Below are 22,108 nucleotides of genomic sequence, written 5' to 3'. Positions count from 1 at the left end.
TTTTTTTTTTTTTTTTTTAGTTATTCCATTGTAATCTATCGATTCACATGTAAAAAGGATGATGGAACACCAGATGTTTTGGCCACCTGTCAGCTGAGGCTGACAATGCAGATTGTCCAAGTAATTCAAACGATGTTATTCTGTACTGGGAAGGATGGAATTCATTTCATCTGTAAGCTTAGGGGATCCAAAGAACTGCCTGCTAAGTAGATTGCACTGCATCTTCCAGCAGAAAACCAAAGCAGGGGTTCACTGCCTGGCTGCTCACTTCCACGCGTAAGCACTACTCGGTATTCCAATAACGTGACACATCGGGGACATAAAGGATACAAGGAATGGGTAGGTGATGAGAGCTAAACAGCAAGCAATAAGAAGAGGAAGCCAAATGTCACTGCTTTCATGTGAGATGGATGGTGGGATAGATGGAAGAGACACTTCTCCCATGGTGGTCTCAAAATGAAGTAAACAGTACGACAGGAAGAGTACAAAGTGAGTTTTCAAAGTGATTGATGAAAAGCATAGGTGCAGGCAAAGAGCACGAAAGTCATGGCCTGAAATGAACATATAAAAGGCACAGAGTGAAAGGAGGAATAGGAAAGGAGTGTGTAAAGTGAAGAGAAAATGAAGGCATGTAATGAACAATATAAGCTGAGAGCACAGAATGAAGAACTTAGTGTAAAGAAGAAACACTTTAAATTTGTTTACTTCCTTAACAAGAAGATCAATTATTTAATCCAAATGTGACCAATAGGAGGCTCTGTAGCACCCCAGACACCACTATTTTATTATAACACCTTATAAAGAGGCTTTAGCAGTGGTAGAACACAATTCTTTCTCTCCTTCCACTCCTCCAGCTGAGCTTTGTCCATCCTCCGCACCCAACAGTAACTCATCTGGATAATGTCAAGCAGCTTCTTTCATCTTGGACCTTGGAGTACCTCCTGTGCTAGGGCCCATTGGAATCACTTCCCAGTCAAATGGAAGTCACATAAAGTAGGGATCGTTAATCCCTGCAGCTCCTCCTGGCAGCACACAAGAAACCCAATAGTGATTCCAAATGGGACTACATGGCCTGCGGTTGTCTGTGTGGGAATTTTGACTCAGGGATCCTGCCGTCTAGCGTAATGAGGAGGCCTGTATTCCTGACAAGTTTTCTCCACCTGTCATCCTGTCCCACTGGTCTCCCTGCCAGGTATTGATCTTCGGTCCATCACAGCTGGGACGCTAGCGTGCCCACATCTACACTGGCATCTTCTGCCACCCTCCTAGTTAAGACAGGGAACATCCTGCCACTCTTTCTAACCAAATTGCTACCTGGGCCTTCCATCCAGTTAAGGGAAGGGAGTCCAGTTTATCCTGTCCATGCATGCCATCCATCACACAAAGCTTTTACATATTCTAAACAATATATTGTGTATTTGATTGTCAGAGAAATTTTGGAGGTGCATCATTAGATTTCCACTCGCTTCAGTTCCTCTCCTAATGCACACCCTCAGGGTGGGTGGATGTGCTTTGAAATGAATATGCACATCATCTAAGGATGGCTCCTGCTTTGTGCCCACCAACCATCACCCAGACTGCCCAGCTTTGGGTTGTGGGAGGAAATCCATACAGAAAAGGGAGGACAGTGCAAACTTCAAAATGGAGACTTCTCAGCCACAAATCTAGACTTTGTCAATGCATCCCACTCTAACATCATTATATATTTATTTAATATTATATTCATTACAGATTATATCGTAAAATACAGAAAAAAATGATTTTGTGAAAAGTCTCGTATATTTAATTTAACAACATTGTGAGGACCCAAATGCTCAATTTTACGACATAAGTTTGTCATTTGCATATGTTTGATTGAAATGGTGAGTTTTGTTTGTTCATTCATTTACTGAACTTGCTTACTTGAATACTGTTGAATGAGGAGTGTGGAGGTGTAGGGCAAGAACAAACTCCAGACAGGATGCCAGTCTACCACTGGGTGCACTGCCTCATCTACGGTAGCAACAGTGGGCCAAGTTAGAGTCACCAGTCAACCTAACCTGCACAACTGGGAGGAAATGCACAAGAACATGGAGGGAGAAGTGAAAACACCACACAAATTGTGAGTAGGGTGGATCTGAACCTAGGAGACAGAAGCCAACATGCTGCCCATGATGGAGTTTGAGTTTAATTCAAACATTCTTGATGATGATATGTGCGTTAGTGTGGTTATGTGCCCTAAGTGGGCATTTAGACCTCTGAAGAGACTGGACATCCGGGTGGGCCGTGCATGTAAAACGCTCATAATGAAAGCCGTGCAGACGTCTCATTTCAAAGTCATTGATAAGACTGGATTATAGGTGTACACGACTGATTTAGAACGATGACTTCCACAGTAATTGTCACCAAGCCACAGTTGTTGGGCATGGATTTTTCTTTTTACTTCTTTCCTCCTTACCTGCTTGGTGAAAAGCAGCATCCCACACACCGAGCCATGCCATGTCTAAGGAATTCTGTTGTGCGCCTTTTTGGAAAGTAATACACTCAGGACAAGGCCACAATCTGTACACAGGACACCACAGAATACGTAAGAGTTTTGGTGTTCAAAGGTTCTGCCTAGAAAATCAAATTAGGTTCCACTGCTCTAACACCCTGGGATGCTAAAAGTGGATATTATGTGGGCTCAAGTTACAAAATGGATGGAAGAGGAAAGACCAGAGTTGAAAGAAAACAGTTAACCATTATCAGAGAGTGAGAGAGAGCAAGCAGACTGATGTATTTGTCCTCTTTCCCATGCCTGTCTGCAAGTCATTTGGGAAAATAATGAAATAAAGGGGGTGCTTGTTATCTGGGAAGGTATGAGCTTTAAAAGTGCAGTCTAGTGGTAGGTGTTATTGGCACAGTACAGTCTCATATTACCCAGTCTGAGAATTGTGGCATTAATGGAGTCCATGACTCCTCATCAAATGAGCTCCATGCAGGGCAAGAGGAAAGATGGGTGTTATAAGAACCAAACCATTTCTCTATATTATAAAAAAAATCCTGGAGAGAAACAGTAGGGTGACGATACGTGATCTTATAAGATCACGGAAGACACTTAAAAGACCCGCGACACTAAAGATGACGTAGAACATGAGATTCTTGCAAGACATGCCCTACTTACAACCAAATAATAGCACGGGTAGGAACAAACTCAGTCACACACTTAGTCGTGTTTTGGCTTTGAGCGCACGCACATCCAGGGCTCTCAGCGTGTATAAAGCATATAAGGACAATACGTTATAAATGAAACGTAGATGACGTAGCGAAGAAGAAAGCAGCACAGAGAAAACAGACTCAAAAGCATTGGAGAGACAAAAAAGAAAAAGAATAATCTAGGTGCAAATTCAGAAAATAAGGAAAGTAATTATCAGCCCGGAACAAGTGGAATTGAAAACAAAAAGCACGTCCAATCTGGACGTTGGTGCTATACACATACAGAGCAGGTTAGAGATTATGAAAGCAGTGGTATTCGAAAGGCACAAAAAAAAAAAAAAGTTGGCACGATGCACATGTGGAGAAAGTTAAAGAATCTGAAAGTAGGAAAATTAGAAAGTATAAGAAAAAAGGAAGTATAGATCACAGTAGTGCAAACACACGGAAATTATTACTCGAAAAAGGGAAAGTAATCACCACGGACCAGGTGTCATTGAAAAAAAAGCAGGACAAAGCGAGGTCAGCAATAAAAAACAGAGTAGAAAACAAAGTAAAATGTCATAAAGAGGTTAAAAAACAAGGGAGCCAAACACATTCAGAGCAGGTTAGAGATAATGAAAACTGGAATTCAAAAGACTCGTAGAAACACATGCAGAGCAAGATACAGAATATGAAAGCACAAAAAAAACGACAGTGTCAAAGAAAGAAAATAAACATAGCATTAGTGAAAAGAAAGAGAAATTATTACTAAGAGAAATAACGAAAAGGCGAATAGTGATCGAATATATGGACATTGGTGATATGTCAGAAGTACTGTATATAAATATTGTAAGGCTTTGAAGTTATAAGTCAAAAACGGAGTTTACCTCACATGCATTTATTGGTTACTTTGCAAAAAAAATGATTAACTGCTGATGATATACTGTAGATCATTTTGTCTGTGCTGAAATTCCAAACAGAGAAACCTATCCTGAATTATGGTACAAAGTCATTAAACCCAAGTCTCACAGACTTCATTTAAAAGATTCAGCACATTGGGACTCCAGAGATTCCAAATATTGATTTTACAAAAGTTCTGAAATAAAAGTGAAACTAATGAAATAGCAACAATTCAAAGAAAAAAAAAATCTTAAAAGTGTGTATCCGGAAAAACAAAAATGGGGGTTGGTGAGTGAAGCGAGCAGGGGGCAAAGCCCCCTAGTGAAATTAAAAATTTGAAATTTGAGAATTAAACGGGCAATCACTAGTCAGGCACTCAAGTCCCAGTCATTCAATTAAACTGCTCTTGTGAAGGAGGTGCAGCATGGTCACTTCTGCTTTGCATCCTGGGAATGTAGTGCACCTTGTAGAACAGTGCCGGATCAGAATAACTGAATGGCGAGGATAAGATCTCCTGCAGGATGCAGTCAGATGGTGCTGAAGGAATTCTGCAGAAAAGACAAAAAGGGAAAAAATGAAGCAGAACCTTAAAGTGTAAAAACTCAAAAGAAATTTTACTATTCAGTTCTTCAAGCTCATCCAATTAGTTAGTGTTGGGATCAGGACATCATCGCTACTCTATGCATTTTGTCTGAGTGTAATAAGTATATTATTGAGAAATTCATTTCTATTATTGTTCTGCTGCTGTTTTCTTGCTGGGTTTGTCTTCTGGTAATGTCAGCGTCTACTTGTTTGTTAAGATGTCACAACATTTCCAGATGCAAGAGTGAGATTGTTCTGTCACTTCCCAGAAAGGTCTTATAAAGTCTTAATGAAAGGAATCAGGAGATAAAACATCACCAAGTTAATTTCTAAAGATCTCAAAACCAGAGGTAAAGTACCAAGATGCTGCCCAGAGATCTAAGTTAGAAGGACAAATGCAGAAATTTAGGAAACAGAAAAGCCAAAGAAACCCCTTAGTAATTTGTAATCTTATTAGCTTGTATCTGTGAACTCAGATGAGAAGGGCATGCTCAACGCTGATCTTTGTAGTTCTTCTACAACTCTGTCATGGCCAGTGTGATTTTCTACACTGGAGTGTGCTTGGCTGGTAGCATCACTTCAAGAGAGCACCACCAAATCAACAAGCTAATTAAAATGGTAGGTTCAATTACTGTATAGGATGCCATCTGGACACCCTGGCGGTCATAGCAAAGGAGAGGATAACAACAAAACTGAGCACCATTATGAACAAAGCTGCACATCCTCTCTCTGACACACTAACACTGGGGACTTTCAGCATGCAAATTATTCAGCAGAATATTTATCTATCTATCTATTTATGTGTTTATTTAAAGCGCTTATGTCACAAGATTAATTTCCTCCAGACAAATAAAATTCTTATACTGTTGCTTACATGATGTCATGTGTCACACAAAGCTGGACACCTTATCTTTGCAATGTGGTAGTAACTGCTAACAAATGTATTCATAAAATGGAGGTGCTTATCAAAAATTTGAAAATATTTAAACATCTTTAAAATCATGTATAAGCAACAAATAAATACAAAAATCTCAATTTAGCATTACTTAAAATAAAAATATTATTCTAAAGGCAAAGGGAAAGGGTTGAGATTCTTTAAAACTAACCATGAAAGAAAAGCCGCTTTCCTAAGATTTTAAAGAATATTTCAGGTTGATCTATCTTTGGTTTAGCGATGTTGAGCTTTGATTTGCTCTCTTCAAAAGATGCACAAGTTTACTGTACGTTATTTAGTGTACTGAAAAAAGTGCCACCATTCAGAATATGTAACTGCCTCTCCTCCTGAAAAATGTTGCAGCTCATGGAACATTAATGTTTAGATTAAATCAGTTTCATGAGAAGTTCAGTTCTGGAGCCCACAATGACTGCTGTTGTGTTTCAGTCAGGGTTCCTCCCCTAGCTGTGGTTTAAACATTGTTGTTTTTTTTTTATGTTAGCAGTATTGATTATTTCATTCCTTTATAGCCATGTATGTTCTGTAGTGTTTTGTGGGTGGGTCCCTAAGAGGCGGAGCCGCCTGTCCATCACCACAAAGGACCGCCCACGGCCTTATAATGTTCTTTGCGGTTTATTTCAAATGCACTTGGGAGTGATGAGTTCTTGGTTTTGTGTTTTTCTATGTGAATTTGCTGTGCTTTTATGATTTAAAGGGGTTTTGAAAATTTTGCTCTGTTCTTGACCACTCTTTGAATTTTGTATTGGGACTTTATTCATCTTGATTACTTTTGCTGGTAACGCCTTTTTGTCTTTGTGCTCCGCTGAACTTATTTTTATTCAGAGCACTTTTGTAGGAATCATCTACTTCTTTTGGCTGCTCCCGTTAGGGGTCACCACAGCAGATCATTTGTTTCCATATCTTCCTGTCTTCTCCATCTTGCTCTGTCACACCTATCACCTGCATGTCCTCTCTCACCACATCCATAAATTTTCTCTTAGGCCTTCCTCTTTTCCTCTTGCCTGGCAACTATATTCTTAGCATCCTTTTCCCAATTATGAAAATATCTCTTGGGCGGCACGGTGGTGCAGTGGGTAGCGCTGCTGCCTCGCAGTTAGGAGACCTGGGTTCGCTTCCCAGGTCCACCCTGCGTGGAGTTTGCATGTTCTCCCCGTGTCTGTGTGGGTTTCCTCCCACAGTCCAAAGACATGTAGGTCAGGTGCATTGGTGATCCTAAATTGTCCCTAGAGTGTGCACTTGGTGTGTGTGCGTGCCCTGCAGTGGGCTGGCACCCTGCCTGGGGCTTGTTCCCTGCCTTGCACCCTGTGTTGGCTGGGATTTGCTCCAGCAGACCCCAGTGACCCTGCAGTTAGAATAGAGTGGGTTGGATAATGAATGGATGGATAGAATATATCTCATATTTATAAAGATTCTGTATGGCCCTCTGTGTTACTAGCTGGGGTTTGTTGATGGTGCTTCCCCTTCTAGTGGGCATTTACATGCTTTGGAACCTTCAAATACAGAAGAGCTGCTGTTTTTTGCTCCATTTCACAGTCAGTGAGCCATTTTAGCTTAACTAGACCTTACTGTTTAATTAGCTGGCCTTTTCTTCTTCCCTTATTTTGCATTTACAAAAAAACAGTCATGTGAGATTTACATACATAAGAAGTCTAGAAATATATATTTTTTCACAGTTCTAAATTAACAGTTTTTTGTCATTTTCCTAGTAATTCATCTTTTTCTGTGGTGTTTGCTCCCACAATTGTATCATAATAATTATAATTAATAATGAATGATATAAATGCTAATGATTGCTAAGAGCTCATTTGTCTGTTTTTTAAAGTTGTCAAATTTTCTGCATTAACTACATGGTCGTTTTTAGTAACATGTCCCACATGCCAAGTTGCTCTTTTATAAGGAGATGCTTCCTGACTTCCAGTTTGAATACACTTCCTCTTAACTTCCACTGATGTCCTTGAGCATGTTGTTCACCTTTTTACTAAAATAGCAAGATGCAGAGGATAGGAAGAGACGGAAAAAGATGATCCTAACGGAAGCAGCCAGAAGAAGAAGAAGAAGAAGATCTCTGCTCAATCAGTTTTACTGATACATGTTAGAATTGTGAAGACCTCTATTAAGAACCTAAGAAATTTGACAAAGGAGAGGGGACCATTCAATTCTTCAAGCTTGTTTGTTTAGCTAACAGCTAAGTGGTCCCAGCATCTCATCAAGATACTTCTTTATTTGTCAAGGTTTCTGCTTTAGCTAGTAAGACTGTCCATCTGCTTGTCAGGTTCTGGGAAAAATAACGCTATTTCATTTGACCTTGTACTTATTATTTTCCTTTAATATGAATGCAGCTATTCCTGTATGTATGAGTGTGGTGTGTTAATGGTGTCACTCACTTGCTTGTTCAGTACACCCGTTTCTGGGCATGAAGATGTCTCAGCTGGATGTACAGTAAGTGCACATGCATTAGTATGTGACATCTCAATAGCCATTTTACTTAAGGATGCCTGAACTTAATACCAAGGATACCAGGATACCAAGAAAATTCATTTTTGAGCATATAAAAACATAAAAGCTTGTGTAAATTTTAAAATCTAGTGATTTTTGAATCATGCTTTGCCCATGCAATTTGATGAAAGATGATCATTACTTGGTTATCTGATTATCACTTGTCATACACGTGAGTCTGGTGAGTGCTGTACGTGATCTTTTTGGGATGAACACAGGGAGAAGATTAAGCATTAGGCACAGTTTTTAATGCAACTTCCTTTTCAGTCTCTCGAGTGGACAAGTGACATCACTTCTGTCCCACATTGTAAGACCTTCTGCTTATGGAGCTCCTATAAAAAAGACACAGCACCTGGAAGTCACTGTTCATTTGGAGCCAGCAGAGATACAGACCAGACCCTCTAGCAAGAGGACTTATGTATGAGTCCGCCCGACATGCTCTTCAGACTTGATACAGAGCAGACCCCCTAGCAAAAGGACTTGTATGAGTCACCCTAACAAGCCCTTCACCCTTGATACACATCAGACCCCCAAAAAAGAGGACTTAATGTATGTATGAGTCACCCCAACTAACCTTTCAGACTTGATACACAGCAGACCCCCTAGCAATAGGACTTATGTATGAATCCACCCAATAAGCCCTTCACCCTTGATACACAGCAGACCCCCTAGAAAGAGGACTTACTGTATGTATGAGTCACCCAACTAGCCTTTCACCCTTGATACACAGCAGAACCCCTAGTAAGAGGACTTATGTATGAGTCCGCCCGACATGCTCTTCAGACTTGATATACAGCAGAACCCCTAGGAAGAAGACTTATGTATGAGTCCACCCGACAAGCCCTTCACCCTCGATATAGATCAAACCACCTAGGAGGAGGACTTATGTATGAGACACTCCGACAAGGCCCTCAACCTCTGTAGTCTATTTTTTATATGACTTTTGCCAAAGTGCTGACTAAATGGGGTTTTCCTGACTGGAACTCCTACTCTGTCTCTCAAATTTGCTTTGTTTTTCTGTTCAAATAACGGATGAACTGAAGTGGGCACCACAAATTTCAGCTGTTCTCAAAAAGGTTCATCAATCCCCCTACTTCCTCAGACATATGAAGGCAGCTTGCATTTCTCGATCTGTTCTAATTTACTTCTACAGGTGCACAGTGGAGGCCATCCTTACTGGCAGCATCACATCCTGGTACAGCACCTTCTCTGCTTAAAGACATAAAGTATAGCAGACATCACACAGAATGTTACCAGCACACAGCTGACTTCTCTACACAACATTTGCAACCCTTACGGTCTTAGAAAGGCCAACAAGATTATTACAGACCTGTGTCACACTGCACGGCCATTTTTCTCACTCCTCCCTTCTTGCAAATGGCACAGGGCCACTGGCACTCACACCACTCAGTCAACGGACACTTTCTATCCACAGAGCATAAGGCTACTGAACAGCCAATCATAAGTGCAAATATTGTAACCTAATGGACAGTGCATATAAATATAGAAGGACTGAGCTCATAAAGAAAAATAACAATCGCTGAGTAACTCTGTAGACAGGACATCTTTTGTGGTGAGCCTTTTCATATCACCTGACTCCATCTACAATCACGTCTTCTTTTCACCTAACACTGGCCTCATCCCCTCCACCTCCATCGTGGTGCTCCTTGTCCCCCAACCATGCTTTCACTCCACTTGACCCAAAGCAGAATAAATAAAATGAACACACGCATGCATATACAGCTCAGCATGGAGCACAGCACTACAGAGCTTCTGCTTAGTCTGCAAAATGAACGAATGGTGCGAGATCTGGAGTAGTGTATGCATCTGTTGTCTCCATGTTACAAAAAGGAGATAAGAGAACTAGTTTAGTCCAGAGATGGGGTAATAGATTGACCCCAGGACTATGCTATGTGATATTAGCTAGGAGGACAGGCTGAAAAGGTTTAAGCAAATAGAGCTGAAGAAGCGACATACTGTGGTACAACATTTAAAATGATGAAGGTAACTGGTAAAGTGGATGGCAGAAAATTAGCTCTTCAATAAAGAAATGGAGAAGAAAGTTAATGTGTGAGTTACACGTAAATGTGCACTATTTTTAAACATATGGAATTGGATGGCTTATACCAGGGCAACATGTAAATGTCATCTTGACATGATAATGGACATGCTAACTGAATATTATGTTTGCATTTAAGGAATTTTCCTCCCTCCATAAAAACAGTTAACTGTGAAATTCGGTGGAAAAGAGTTTGTCCTATTAGGTCCTTTGGGATTTCGGTGGATGGCTCCCTTAGCACATCCCTTCCGTTGAAATTTTTGCGACACACTCTACAGAAATGCTTACTGTTTTATTGCCAGATAAACACCTTCAGCCTGTGTTACTGCTATTTATCTGCAGTGTGGTCGAATGGTACCAAACTACAAGCAAAGGGATCAAAATCCATTCTACGTGACCCGTAAATTTCCAGTAATTTATGTGTGCAATAAACTATGCATGCATCCAATAAATGTAAGAAACTTTTAAGTTTCTCCGTTTTCCTCTTACTTACTCCCTTTTCATCTTCCTCTTTCTTGTACAAAGGCAGCAGGAGATGGCAATAGCAATGAGAAGCAGAATTAAGAGAGGAATTCCTATTCCAAGTACCAGACCCAAGATCAACGTCCTGTAGTCCGCTTCCGCTAGCTTGCTGGGCACTATGCTGTTGTTTTTAAATGTTAGATCTGTAATGAAAAGCAGGCCGGATGCATAAGGAAGGAGATTCACTGCCAATACAAAGTAGTCACTTCTTCACAGTTTATTGTTAAAACAACATATAAGTGCAACAGATTTAATTTTTTTTGGCATTAACCAACAGAAAAAGACACTTTAATGTCAACGTGCGAACAGATCTCTGCAAAGCGGTCTTCATTAATTACAAATATAAAACACAACACAAGTTATTATATAAGTATTCACTCCCTTTAATATGACACACCTAAATCATCACTTATGCAGCCAATTGGTTTTAGAAGTCGCAGATTTAGTTTACTGGAGCCCACCTGTCTGGGGTTCCAATTGACTGGAGTATAAAGGCACCTACATGTAGAAGGTCCAGCTTGTGGTGAGTCAGTATGGTGGCAACTTCATCAAAAGGTGATTAAAAAGTACAAGTCGGGGTTGGAGACAAGAAAATATCCAAGTAACAGAATATCCCTTGGAGTCCAGTTGGAAGGAGGATGACACAGGTGTAAAACTGTCTAGAGAAGGCCATCCACAAACCTGAGTGGTCATGTAAGAAGATGACCAGTGAGGGAGGCCACCAAGAGACCCATGAGAACTCTGATTGAGTTACAAGCTACAGTGGATACGACTGGAGAGACTGTGCAGATGTGGCTGTAGATCTTAGGTGCTCCCCACCTTCCACTGCCTCACAATAATTATAGGAGACATAGTGGAGCAGTACAACTAGCTGGGGACAATCATTGACAACAGACAAAACTTTGGTCTTAACACAAAACAAATTTGTAGGAAAGGGCAGACATGACCTTACCATTCCTAGGAAACTCAGCTGTTTTAAAGTGGCAAAACCCTAATGACACTCTTTTATAATTACTTTATTGCATCTGTTGTTACATTCACTTTGGCAACATGAGCATTAGGAGTATAAATTATCCTAACAACATTATAAAAATTAGTAGTAAAGTTATTGCTTCGCAGCAAAACTCTGCCACTGAGCTTTGTGACAAACAGGTGAGTAAGAAGGCCTAAATTTCAGTTGTTGCCATCAGGCTGCTGATTTAGGATTCCAAGGGTAAAGGGCAACAGCTTTAAGAACTCTTTTATTCCTGGAGCTGCTGCATAAGCTTTTTAAATTCTGTTACACGTAAGGATATTGCTAAATGCAAAATTCTAAATTATGACTTTGTGTAAAATTAAAAGTAATTACTGTATTCTTCTTTGTACTAATCTTGAATGTGTGTATATACATTGTTCAAAAAAATTGAAGGAACACTTTGAAAACAAATCAGATCTCAATGGGAAAAAAAATCCTGCTGGATGTCTATACTGATATGGATTATGGACTAGGTAATGTGTTAGGATTAAAAGGATGTCACATCGTTTGATTCAAATTCAAAGACACCCCAAAAATCAAAGTGAAAAACTGATGCGGCAGGCTAGTCCATTTTGCCAAAATTTCACTGCAGCAACTCCAAATCGTACTCAGTAGTTTGTATGGTCCCCATGTGCTTGTATGCATGCCTGACAACATCAGGGCATGAGCCTAATGAGATGACGGATGGTGTCCTGGGGGGGGTTCTCATCCCAGATCTGGACCAGAGCATCACGGAGCTCCTGAACAGTCTGAGGTGCAACCTGGTGGCATTGGATGGAACGAAACATAATGTCCCACAGGTGTTCTACTGGATTTAGGTCAGGTGAGCGTGGGGGCCAGTCAATGGCATCAATTCCTTCATCATCTAAGAGCTGCCTGCAAACTCTCGCCACATGAGGCTGGGCATTGTCATGCACCAGGAGGAACCGAGGATCCACTGCACCAGCATAGGGCCTGACAAAGGGTCCAAGGATTTCATCTTGATACCTAATGGCAGTCAAGGTGCCGTTGTCTATTCTGCAGAGGTCTGTGCATCCTTCCACGGATATGCCTCCCCAGACCATCATTGACCCTCCATCAACCCGATCATACTGAATGATGTTACAGGGAGTATAACGTTCTCCACGGCTTCTCCAGACCCTTTCACGTCTATCACATGTGCTCAGGGTGAAGCTGCTCTAATCTCTGAAAAGCACAGAGTACCAGTGGTGGATCGCTCAATTCTGGTATTCTATGGCAAATGCCAATCGAGCTCCACGGTGCTGGGCAGGCAGTGAGCACAGGACCCACTAGAGGATGTCGGGCCCTCATGAAGTCTGTTTCTGATTATTTGGTCAGAGACATTCACACCAGGGGCCTGCTGGAGGTCATTTTGTAGGGATCTGGCAGTGCTCATCCTGTTCCCCCTTGCCCAAAGAAACAGATACCGGTCCTGCTGATGGGTTAAGGATCTTCTACGGCCCTGCCCAGCTCTCCTAGAGTAATTGCCTGTCTCTTGGAATCTCCTCCATGCCCTTGAGACTGCGTTGGGAGAGACAGAAAACATTCTAGCAATGGCACGTATTGATGTGCTATCTTGGAGAAGTTGGACTACCTGTGCAGCCTTTGTAAGGTCCAGGTATCGCCTCATGCTACCAGTAGTGACACTGACTGTAGCCAAATGGAAAAAGAGCGAAAAAACTGTCAGAAAAGATGAGGAGGGAAAAATGTCAGTGGCCTCCATCTGTTAATCCATTCCTGTTTTGGGGGGTCGTCTCACTGTTGCCCCTCTAGTGCACCTGTTGTTAATTTCATTAACACCAAAGCAGATGAAACTGATGAACTACCCTCTTTGCTACTTAACTGACCAGATCAACAGCCCAGACGTTTCATTGACTTGATGCTATACTTTGATTAGAAAGTGTTCCTTTAATTTTTTTTGAGCAGTATATGATAACACTGGTTGTCAGCTGTTGTATCTTTGTTCTTTTTCTTGGATCGGTGTAACAATGACTTATGTTTTTGTACTTTCCTGCTGCAAACAAATTTCCCACTGGGATAATAATGTCTACCTAACCTAACTGAACAACAACTGCTGCCCAGGTGCTTCATCAGTTGCAGCTTCATGGGAAAGTGGAAAAGAGAAAGCCAATGTTCAAAAAAACACAAATGACATCCCGACTACAAGTGGCTACAATGCCCATTGGGAAAATCTAAGCACAGCTGGGAGAAGGTTCTGTGGTCTGATGAAACCAAAGTGGAGCCTTTTGGTCCTCAGAGTAAATGCCATGTTAGAACACAGCACATTATCATGTCATGAACCTTGGTGGTGGCAGCATCACGCTGTGAGGGATGCTTCCTTGTAGCAGGCCCTCCAAGGCTTGTGAAGATAGAAGGGAAAATGACTGTGTTAAATTACAGGAAAATCCTGGCGGAAATCCTGATGCAGCCTGCAAAAAAACGGAAACCTGGGAGAAGATTAGTTTTCCAGCAGCACAAATGAGCTCAAACATAAAGTCAGAGCTACACAGGAATGGCTTCAGAACAACAATTTTAATGGCCTGGCGTGGCCGAGTCAGAGTCCTGTTCACAATCCAACTGACTGTTGTTGAGTGGACTGGACAGAGGCTGTTCACTCTCAATCAACATGCAACCTGACAGAGCTGGAGCAGATTTATAAAGAAGAATGAAAATATCCAGATGTGCAAAGGTGATAGAGAGAGACTTGTGCTCACAGACTCAAGACTGTCATGGCGGTCAAAGGGGCATCCGCTAAATGCTGACTTAAAGAGGGTGAATACTTATGCAACTCAATGCTCCTTTGAATGCCTTACACCCAGTCACATGCAAGACATGCACCTATCTAGCTCTGCCACTTTGAAACAGGCAGCTGTCCACTGAGGAACGATCCTGGTACTCACCACTGGTGCAAGACTGTGACTCCAGGCTGCTGCTGCTGTTGCACATGCATTTATACCCACCATAGGTGTTTTCACAGCGTGAATCTTCAGCACATGAGGCCTCACCACTGGAGCATTCATCTAGGTCTATATTAAAAAAGTCACATTTAATCTATCAGTTATAGTTTTAAATTGCATGTTTAGAAGTGATGCTCATCCCAAAGTTTTCATTTTTGCCTGGGACCATCTTAAGAGTGAGTGGTACCTGGGTCCAGGCAGTACCTTTGGCATTAAGTATATTGTAGAATAACTGAGCATATAATCAGTAATATCACAGTTCATATCAAATTCACCTTCAGCAAGATTCCCAACCCATCAAGTGATGTTACATCAGGTAACCCAATAGTAGCTGCCATGCAATGATATTAAAGTATCCAAAATGTTGGCAGGGCAGCATGGTTACTTAAGGACAACATCATAAATTGTTTTAAAGTTGTAAAAGTGCTTAGGACAGTCCCCTTACAGAAATGAAATAAATTACAGTATACCTGAAAAATTGGACGTGAGAGTCAGTAGGAACCAAGTCACCCAAACTATTCTATAACATTTCAGTAATTATTTACAACTCTGATGTTGATCTTTCTGATCATAAAATAGGTCATTATGATAGAAATTAATGAGAAGAATTTGTAATTCATTGCAGAATTACGGTATTTAAGGGTTCCTCTGGAGTGCTTCTTTCTCTTGCACAATTTGGCACAAAAACTAATCAGCACATCGTCATAACAGGCTTAAGTTTCGAGTTTGGTATTTTTCCGTCTGGCCGTTTTAGGTCTAGACCATCCTCAAGAAATTGTGGCACACAGACACACACCCATCATCAAGATATTGATGTTTTCGGTATCAGGGGAATCCTTAAACGCTGAGATCTGTTGAAAATCGGAGATTGAAATTTTTGATGAATTGAATGCTTTTGCTCTTCCTTCATAGACGATAAGTTATGGTGGGGGAGGGCACAATGCAAAAATATGTGGCCTTACCCTCCAATATAATATAAATAGAGTTTAGTAGTTTAAATTTATACTGTATTTTGAAGATTATCAGATCATTATAGATCTGAAATCTAATGAAACATACAGTACATCTCCCTGAGTGGTGGTCCTGAGGCTAAGAATCTGCACTGGTATCTGGAAGGATGCTGGCTCAAATCCTGTTATTGCCAGAAGGGATCCTAGTCCATTGGGCCCTTGAGAAAGGCCTCTAAACTGAAAACTGCTCTGGTGGGTGCTGTACAGTGGCTGACCCTGCACTCTGACCTCCACAGGTCATGCGAAAAGACAATTCCCCATCAGAACACACAGTACATCACAGCTTGCTGTGTATGGGGCTACGTAGCTGCAGATTGGTCACAGTGCCTAGGCTGAACCCTGACCACCGTTGAAAGTGGCTATAATGGATGTCTGAGTGTCAGAACTGGACCAGGAAGCAATGAAAGAAGGTGTCCTGGTCAGATGAATCACACCTTCTTTTAGATCATGTGGCTGGCTGGGTGCATGTGTGTTGTGTACTTTAGGAAGAGATGGCAGCAGATTGCACTACAGGAAGAAGGCCAGGCAGAGGAGTCAGTGTGATGCTCTGGGCAATGTTCTGATGAAAGAACCTTGGGTCCTGATATTCAGGTGGATGTTGATTTGACACGCACCACCTACCTAAAGATTTCTCCAGACCACATACACCTTCATGGTAATGGCATTCCCTGATGGTAGTGGCCTCTTTCAGCAGGATAACATGCACTTCCACACTTCAAATATTGTTTGGGAATGGTTTGAGGTGTTGACGTGGTTTCCAGATTCTCTAGATCTTAATCCAATCAAGCATTTGTGTCATGTGCTGGAGAAACAAGTCCAATCCATGGAGGCTCCACCTTGCTATTTAAAGGATTGAAAAGATCTGTTGCTAATGTCTTGGTGGCAGATACCGCAGGACACCTTCAGAGGTCTTGTGGAGTCCACACCTCAATTGGTCAAAGATGTTTTGGTGACACAAGGTAGGTGTACACAATATTGGCAGGTGGTTTTAATGTTGTGGCTGATCAGCGTATACAATAGCATCTGTTGGTCAAGACCTGATAATGTCCATTCAGAGATTAATATGTAGAACTGGTGTGATCACATTTGCTATTCTTTGCACCACAACACTAAGCATAATCACCATGCTGTTGCTTTTCTTTTGAGTAGCTGATAGCATCACTCATCATACTGTACCTCCAACCAAAATGGTAGAGACCTCCAAGCCATAGTGATGACTGACCCGAGTCAAGTAGTCTCTCAAATACCAGTGAGGTGTGTCGCTGGACACATTCAACCTGTACTCAACTGTAGATCCCTCATCTTCTGGAGTCTTTAGGCTTGCGTTGTAGAACTTGTTCTCAAACCCCAAGGCCAAGATCTGACTCAGCTGTTGAACACAAAACAGGACCTGACAGTTAGGCACATATGGAAAATGCTGTGCACTGTATGATCATGGCAAACAAAAACACAATATGGTGCTCATATCTTCTTATATAATGCACTACTATGGCTGTTCATTTGTCTGTCCAGGACTTTAAATCACCTGTAGCTCGCAAACCGTTTGAACTATTGGCCGTTCTCATCCCTACCACCTTTGCTGTCACTTCCCCTACTTCTTCATATCTTAAATAATTCTTGAGACAGATTGAAGACTTAAGTGGCAGCTTAAGTGCAAAAGTAAAAAAACGTAGTAAGTAATTGCAACACAAAACACTGACTTAATCAGTTTTAACATGAAAAGATGCCGACGGAAGAAGAGAAGAAGCGGGCCACTAGGGTGGAGAAAAGAAGAGCTGCTCAGGAAGTAGCAAGTGCATTAACCTCTGAGCAAATGAATGCTAAACATACAGCGAAAGAGTATGAAAGTTGCTCAAGTCAAGCGTATTCTTGCAGTGCGCCGTTACTGGTTTCTTAATATTTCAGAGAGATGAAAGCAAGCTGTGTCCATAGGATGTAAACCACAAAAATGGATCCTGTAAGGCAGGGGTCCCCTACCCCGGGTCCGCGGCCCACTAGCAGGCCATGGCTGTCTGTCAGCCAGGCCGCGAGAGAACTTCCAGCAACGGAGACTCACTCAGTGAAGGGCTACAGCAAAATTGCTGCCCCCTTCACTGAGGACACTTTTCAGAATGCTAGGCAGGCAGGGCTTTGCAGCGGTGCAGAGAGAGGAGAGAGACCGAGGTGAGAGAGCATTACAACGAAGTATTTTTATGGTCCGACAGTTTCCCCATATGACACGTGTCTATAGAAATCTTGTTACTGCGAAGTACATTCAGCAGATACTTTCATTACAAAGTGACCTTGAAATGCTTGAATGAATCATCCACAGAGCAGTTAGTTCTGTGGTTGCAGCTCAGTTGTGCACAATGATCCCCAAACAGAAACATTGTAAAAAAAATTTCTTTCTTCGAACTTTCCTCGTACTGTTTTTTGCTGTGTTTGTTTTCAGTGATATCTTTTGCTTATTGCTTGTCAACATTTGAAAAACAACCATTAGAATTTAACTCATTGTCATCCTCCAATAGAAAAAGCAGAAACGAAAAAGCGATAAGTGTTAATGTTTGTGACGGGCAATCTGTTGGAATGACAAATGCAATGCATATCTTTGTTATATGCAAAAAAAGAAAAAATATCTTGGGTTGTAAACATATGCGAACTGCTGCATTTGAAGACAGTTTCTATGTGGTTTAGTGATGCTCTTTCAAGAAACATTCCTATTAATGAGGCACTCATTCAAGAAAATGTGAGGTTTCTAAACTCTCTTGAGACCTCCGTCAATGGGGCAACACGCCGAAGAGCATCCCGAAGTACGATCACCGTGTCTGTGGAAGACTGTTTACCTGTTGCCGGGGCAACAGCAGGCTCACAGCAAACAGAAAAGATCTCGATAGGTGATGCAAGGAAAATTGTAAATGCAGGTAACAGGATTACTTGGCCACTAACCTGGCCACGACCCTGCCTGACTGCTGTGTCTGTGTATTGGAGAGTGGCAGATCACACTACAATAAATAACCATGCTGTTCCTGTTTCAAGCTGAATAAAGCTAGTTTTGCTAAAGTACTGAGACTCAGCCTTGTGTTTTGGAGTGTAAGACAGGGACTTATAGGGTGACCCCGATCTTTTAGGATTCGCCTGGCTCTTCACTGCAGCACTGTGACCCTGTTGTTGCCTTGCCCCGGCAACAGACAAACAATCTTCCGCAGACGCGGCAATTGCGCTTTGGGACACATTTCAGCATGATGTTCCCGTTTTGATCACAAAAGAGTTCAGAAACTTCACAATATGAACAGGCATACAGGCACTATTGGGCACCTCACCTTTACCCACTCTGCAGTCTCAGTATCCAGCCAGGCTGGAGGAGTGCTGGAGGAGCCTGAAGAGGGAAATCTGAGGCAGCGGTGGAGCAGCAGCATGTAGAACAGAGGCAGAAGATACTCGTTGTTCAAGTTAGCAAATAAAGTGGCTGCATTCAAAGCCAAACTTGATTTATGGGGCCGACGAGTGAACATTGGGATTTTTGATAAGTTTCAAACATTAGCAGAGGTTGTTAAAGATACCAAACCAGCACTTTCTTTCTCCCAACTGGTGTATGATCACCTGTCTCAGCTTTCAATAGAGTTTGAGCATTATTCCCAACCACAAACAGACCCCTGAAATGGGAAGGAATGGATCCGTGACCCATTTGTGAATAAGCCAGGTGAATCAACTTTGTCTATGCTTGAAGAAGATCAACTGCTTGAGGCTGCAAATGATGGTGGCCTTAAAAGTATGTTTGAGACAACTTAAAATCTCCATACGTTTTGGATTAAAGTCAAGGCGGAATATCCTGAGGTTGCCACAAAAGCACTGAAAAGTCTGCTTCCATTTCCAACATCCTATATTTGTGAGGCAGCATTTTCTGCAGTGACAGCAACCAAAACGAGAATACGGAGTAGACTGAACATAAGCAACACACTTCGTGTGTCACTGTCTTTCATCGTCCCCATCTGGTTGCAGGAATACAAGCTCAGGGCTCCCACTGATTCTACATGATGGTAAGTTGTATAATTTTTATTACGATATTATAAGTTAATAATAATAGAAATGTAATGTAAATTGTGTATAAAACTGCCCTATGAACCTGCCCCAAATCCTCCCCCCGTCACTGGTCCCTGGAGAAAAATTTGCTTCTATGAAAGCAGTCCTTGGTGTCGAAAATGTTGAGGACCACTGCTGTAAGGTACCATTGTCAACAAACCCTCACAAGAGCATCCTCCTTCCAGTGGTTAGTCGGGGTGCTTCTTAGCTTTCAAGGACTTCCAGCCTGTCTGTCTACAAGTTGAATTGATGGCTTTGTTGATGTCTGTGCATGGCTGGCTGAGCCCTGCTATATACTGGCATTCTGCCTGTCTAAGGTTCGGTTCTTTCAAGCAACAGTGTGAAGAAAACAAAGTGAGTTAAGAAAATGGATGTATGGATCATATCACCTAGGAAGTGTGACCTAGCATCATCAGTATAATGTTTAGAGAAGAAGAAGCTGGGTTAGGAAAAAGAAAATGAATAAAGACTGATAATTGGAGCAATATGTGCAACGAAAACGTCATAGCAGGTATCTTCTAATCTTTGACCTTCAATTATTTTATTTATTTATTTGTTATTCATTAAGTCTGATTTTTCTGCAAAGTAAGTTGCAAAAATCTAACAGTGCTGTTTTAAGACAATTCAAAATCAAACACTAAAAGCGCTGCTGCTTTTGCATGCGCTTGTGTTTGAGCTGACAGGAAGAATGCTGGTTGTGTGAATGAGACAATAGAACGTCAGCTCAAATCAGCACATACAAGGAGTCTCTTCATTATTTCTGTTTGTACTGTCTATTAACTCCTTGCTCCTTCTCTTCCACTCAGTCTGTACATTTGGCATTACACTGTGGTGGCATTTTTACTCTGTTACAGTTACATTTTTTTATTGTAACAAAAATATTTTTCGTTTCATTGAATGCATTGTCTATTTCGCTCCTTTCAGAGGTGTTTTCCAGCTTGCTCACAGTAATGCTGGGAACAATTTCAGCCTCTGCAATCCTGAAATGGATTCATTTGCCACATGTTTGTATTGTCTAATTTCCTTCCTAAAACAGATTTCTATCAAGATTTTTGGTTTCACTCAGGGAGGATATCAGGGCTAAACTATTTTCACGTTGGCAGGAATGCATATGATGTTTATATAAATTTTGATTGGTTGGCATAAGAAACCAAAATGTACGACACATTTTAATGTAATTATCCTAAAATATTTATATCCCAAATGCCATTCCGTAAAACTCATACAGGCCGTGGGTTTTTGTTGTGACCCTGCTGCATGTAAGCTTACAGATTCAGAGATTTGACGTGGTGTTTCCTACAAGCTTGTCATTGGTACTATATATTTTTGGTGTGGGATTCGTTTCCATATACAATGTGGAATTATTTGCCAAAATGTGTGTGTAATGTTAAAAATGTAATGTATCCTGGCCAACATATGTAATGTTTGTAACATACAAAATACTTATTTTAATGTGATGACTAGCTGAAAATGGAGTTTAGTATGAAATGAATCAATCGAGCCACAGCATGTAAAACTGTGCACCTTGTGAGTCGCTTTGGTTGCATGATGTTAAGTGCTCGTGTTAGATTTCAACTGAAAATGTATGACAAGGAGACTGATACCAGATGCACCTTCACTTGTGGCTCTGTGTGTTGCAGTTCTTTTTTTAATTTGGAAGATCTTGACCAGTACAAAAACATAAACGCATCGATTGAAACAACGTGATGTTCATTACTGGCATGTTGACTAAACACGAATTTTCGGGTGTGGAGACTTGGATACAATTTAGGCGACTTGCCTGTGTCATTCTAGTTTTACTGTTTAAATAAACATGCAGATGGACGGTTGTGCATTTCATACCATAAAAGAAGGTTCTTTTGTTCACGAATCTCTGCTTCTCAGAATGCTTATCTAATACAATGGCTGTTTTGATGCTTCAGTCGGAAATTTGACCTGTGGTTCTCATGCCAAATATGTTGCTGCTCGCCAGGGGCCTCATGTATAAACAGTGTGTAAGCACAAAAATGTTGCGTAAGCCCATCTCCACGCTCAAATCACGATGTATAAAACCTAAACTTGACGTAAAGCCGCGCACATTTTCACACCAGCTAAAAGCTTAGAGGATGCAAGTTCTCCATTTGGTTTTGCAAACTGGCGGCACCCAGCATCAATGTAGTGCTTTTGTTCCAGTGTGGTTTCCCTTTCTTTTTTAGATGCACATCCCTGACACTGCTGAAATTAAATTAAATTCACTGAAATTAACCGCATATTGTTTATTAGTTTAAGGCATCTGATTGTAATTAACCTATAATAATATAATGGTCCAGGGAATAGCTATAGTATTCCAAATACCATAGCTGCTTTAGCGTTGTTACTCTCACTGCACCTTCTTCTTCTTTCAGCTGCTCCCAGCGGATC

At 41.3% G+C, this 22,108-nt stretch overlaps 1 protein-coding gene across 1 annotated transcript in view; it reads right to left on the bottom strand.

The window, feature by feature from the left end:
- Positions 1 to 4,325: 4,325 nt before the first annotated feature.
- LOC120516649 (mucin-like protein) overlaps positions 4,326 to 22,108 on the bottom strand; it is a 68,140-nt gene continuing 50,357 nt past the window's right edge. Inside the window, exons 12-15 of the mRNA XM_039738465.1 lie at positions 16,826 to 17,018; positions 14,583 to 14,708; positions 10,639 to 10,810; positions 4,326 to 4,601 (exon numbers count right to left, since the gene is read on the bottom strand). Coding sequence (XP_039594399.1) covers positions 4,445 to 4,601; positions 10,639 to 10,810; positions 14,583 to 14,708; positions 16,826 to 17,018 — 648 coding nt within the window. The 3' untranslated portion in view covers positions 4,326 to 4,444. The remainder of the gene's footprint in view (positions 4,602 to 10,638; positions 10,811 to 14,582; positions 14,709 to 16,825; positions 17,019 to 22,108) is intronic.

Source organism: Polypterus senegalus, chromosome 16, assembly GCF_016835505.1.
Source record: "Polypterus senegalus isolate Bchr_013 chromosome 16, ASM1683550v1, whole genome shotgun sequence".
Lineage (NCBI taxonomy): Eukaryota > Metazoa > Chordata > Cladistia > Polypteriformes > Polypteridae > Polypterus > Polypterus senegalus.
The sequence above is the reverse complement of the archived record's forward strand: the minus strand, read 5'-3'. Positions and strand labels throughout refer to the sequence as shown.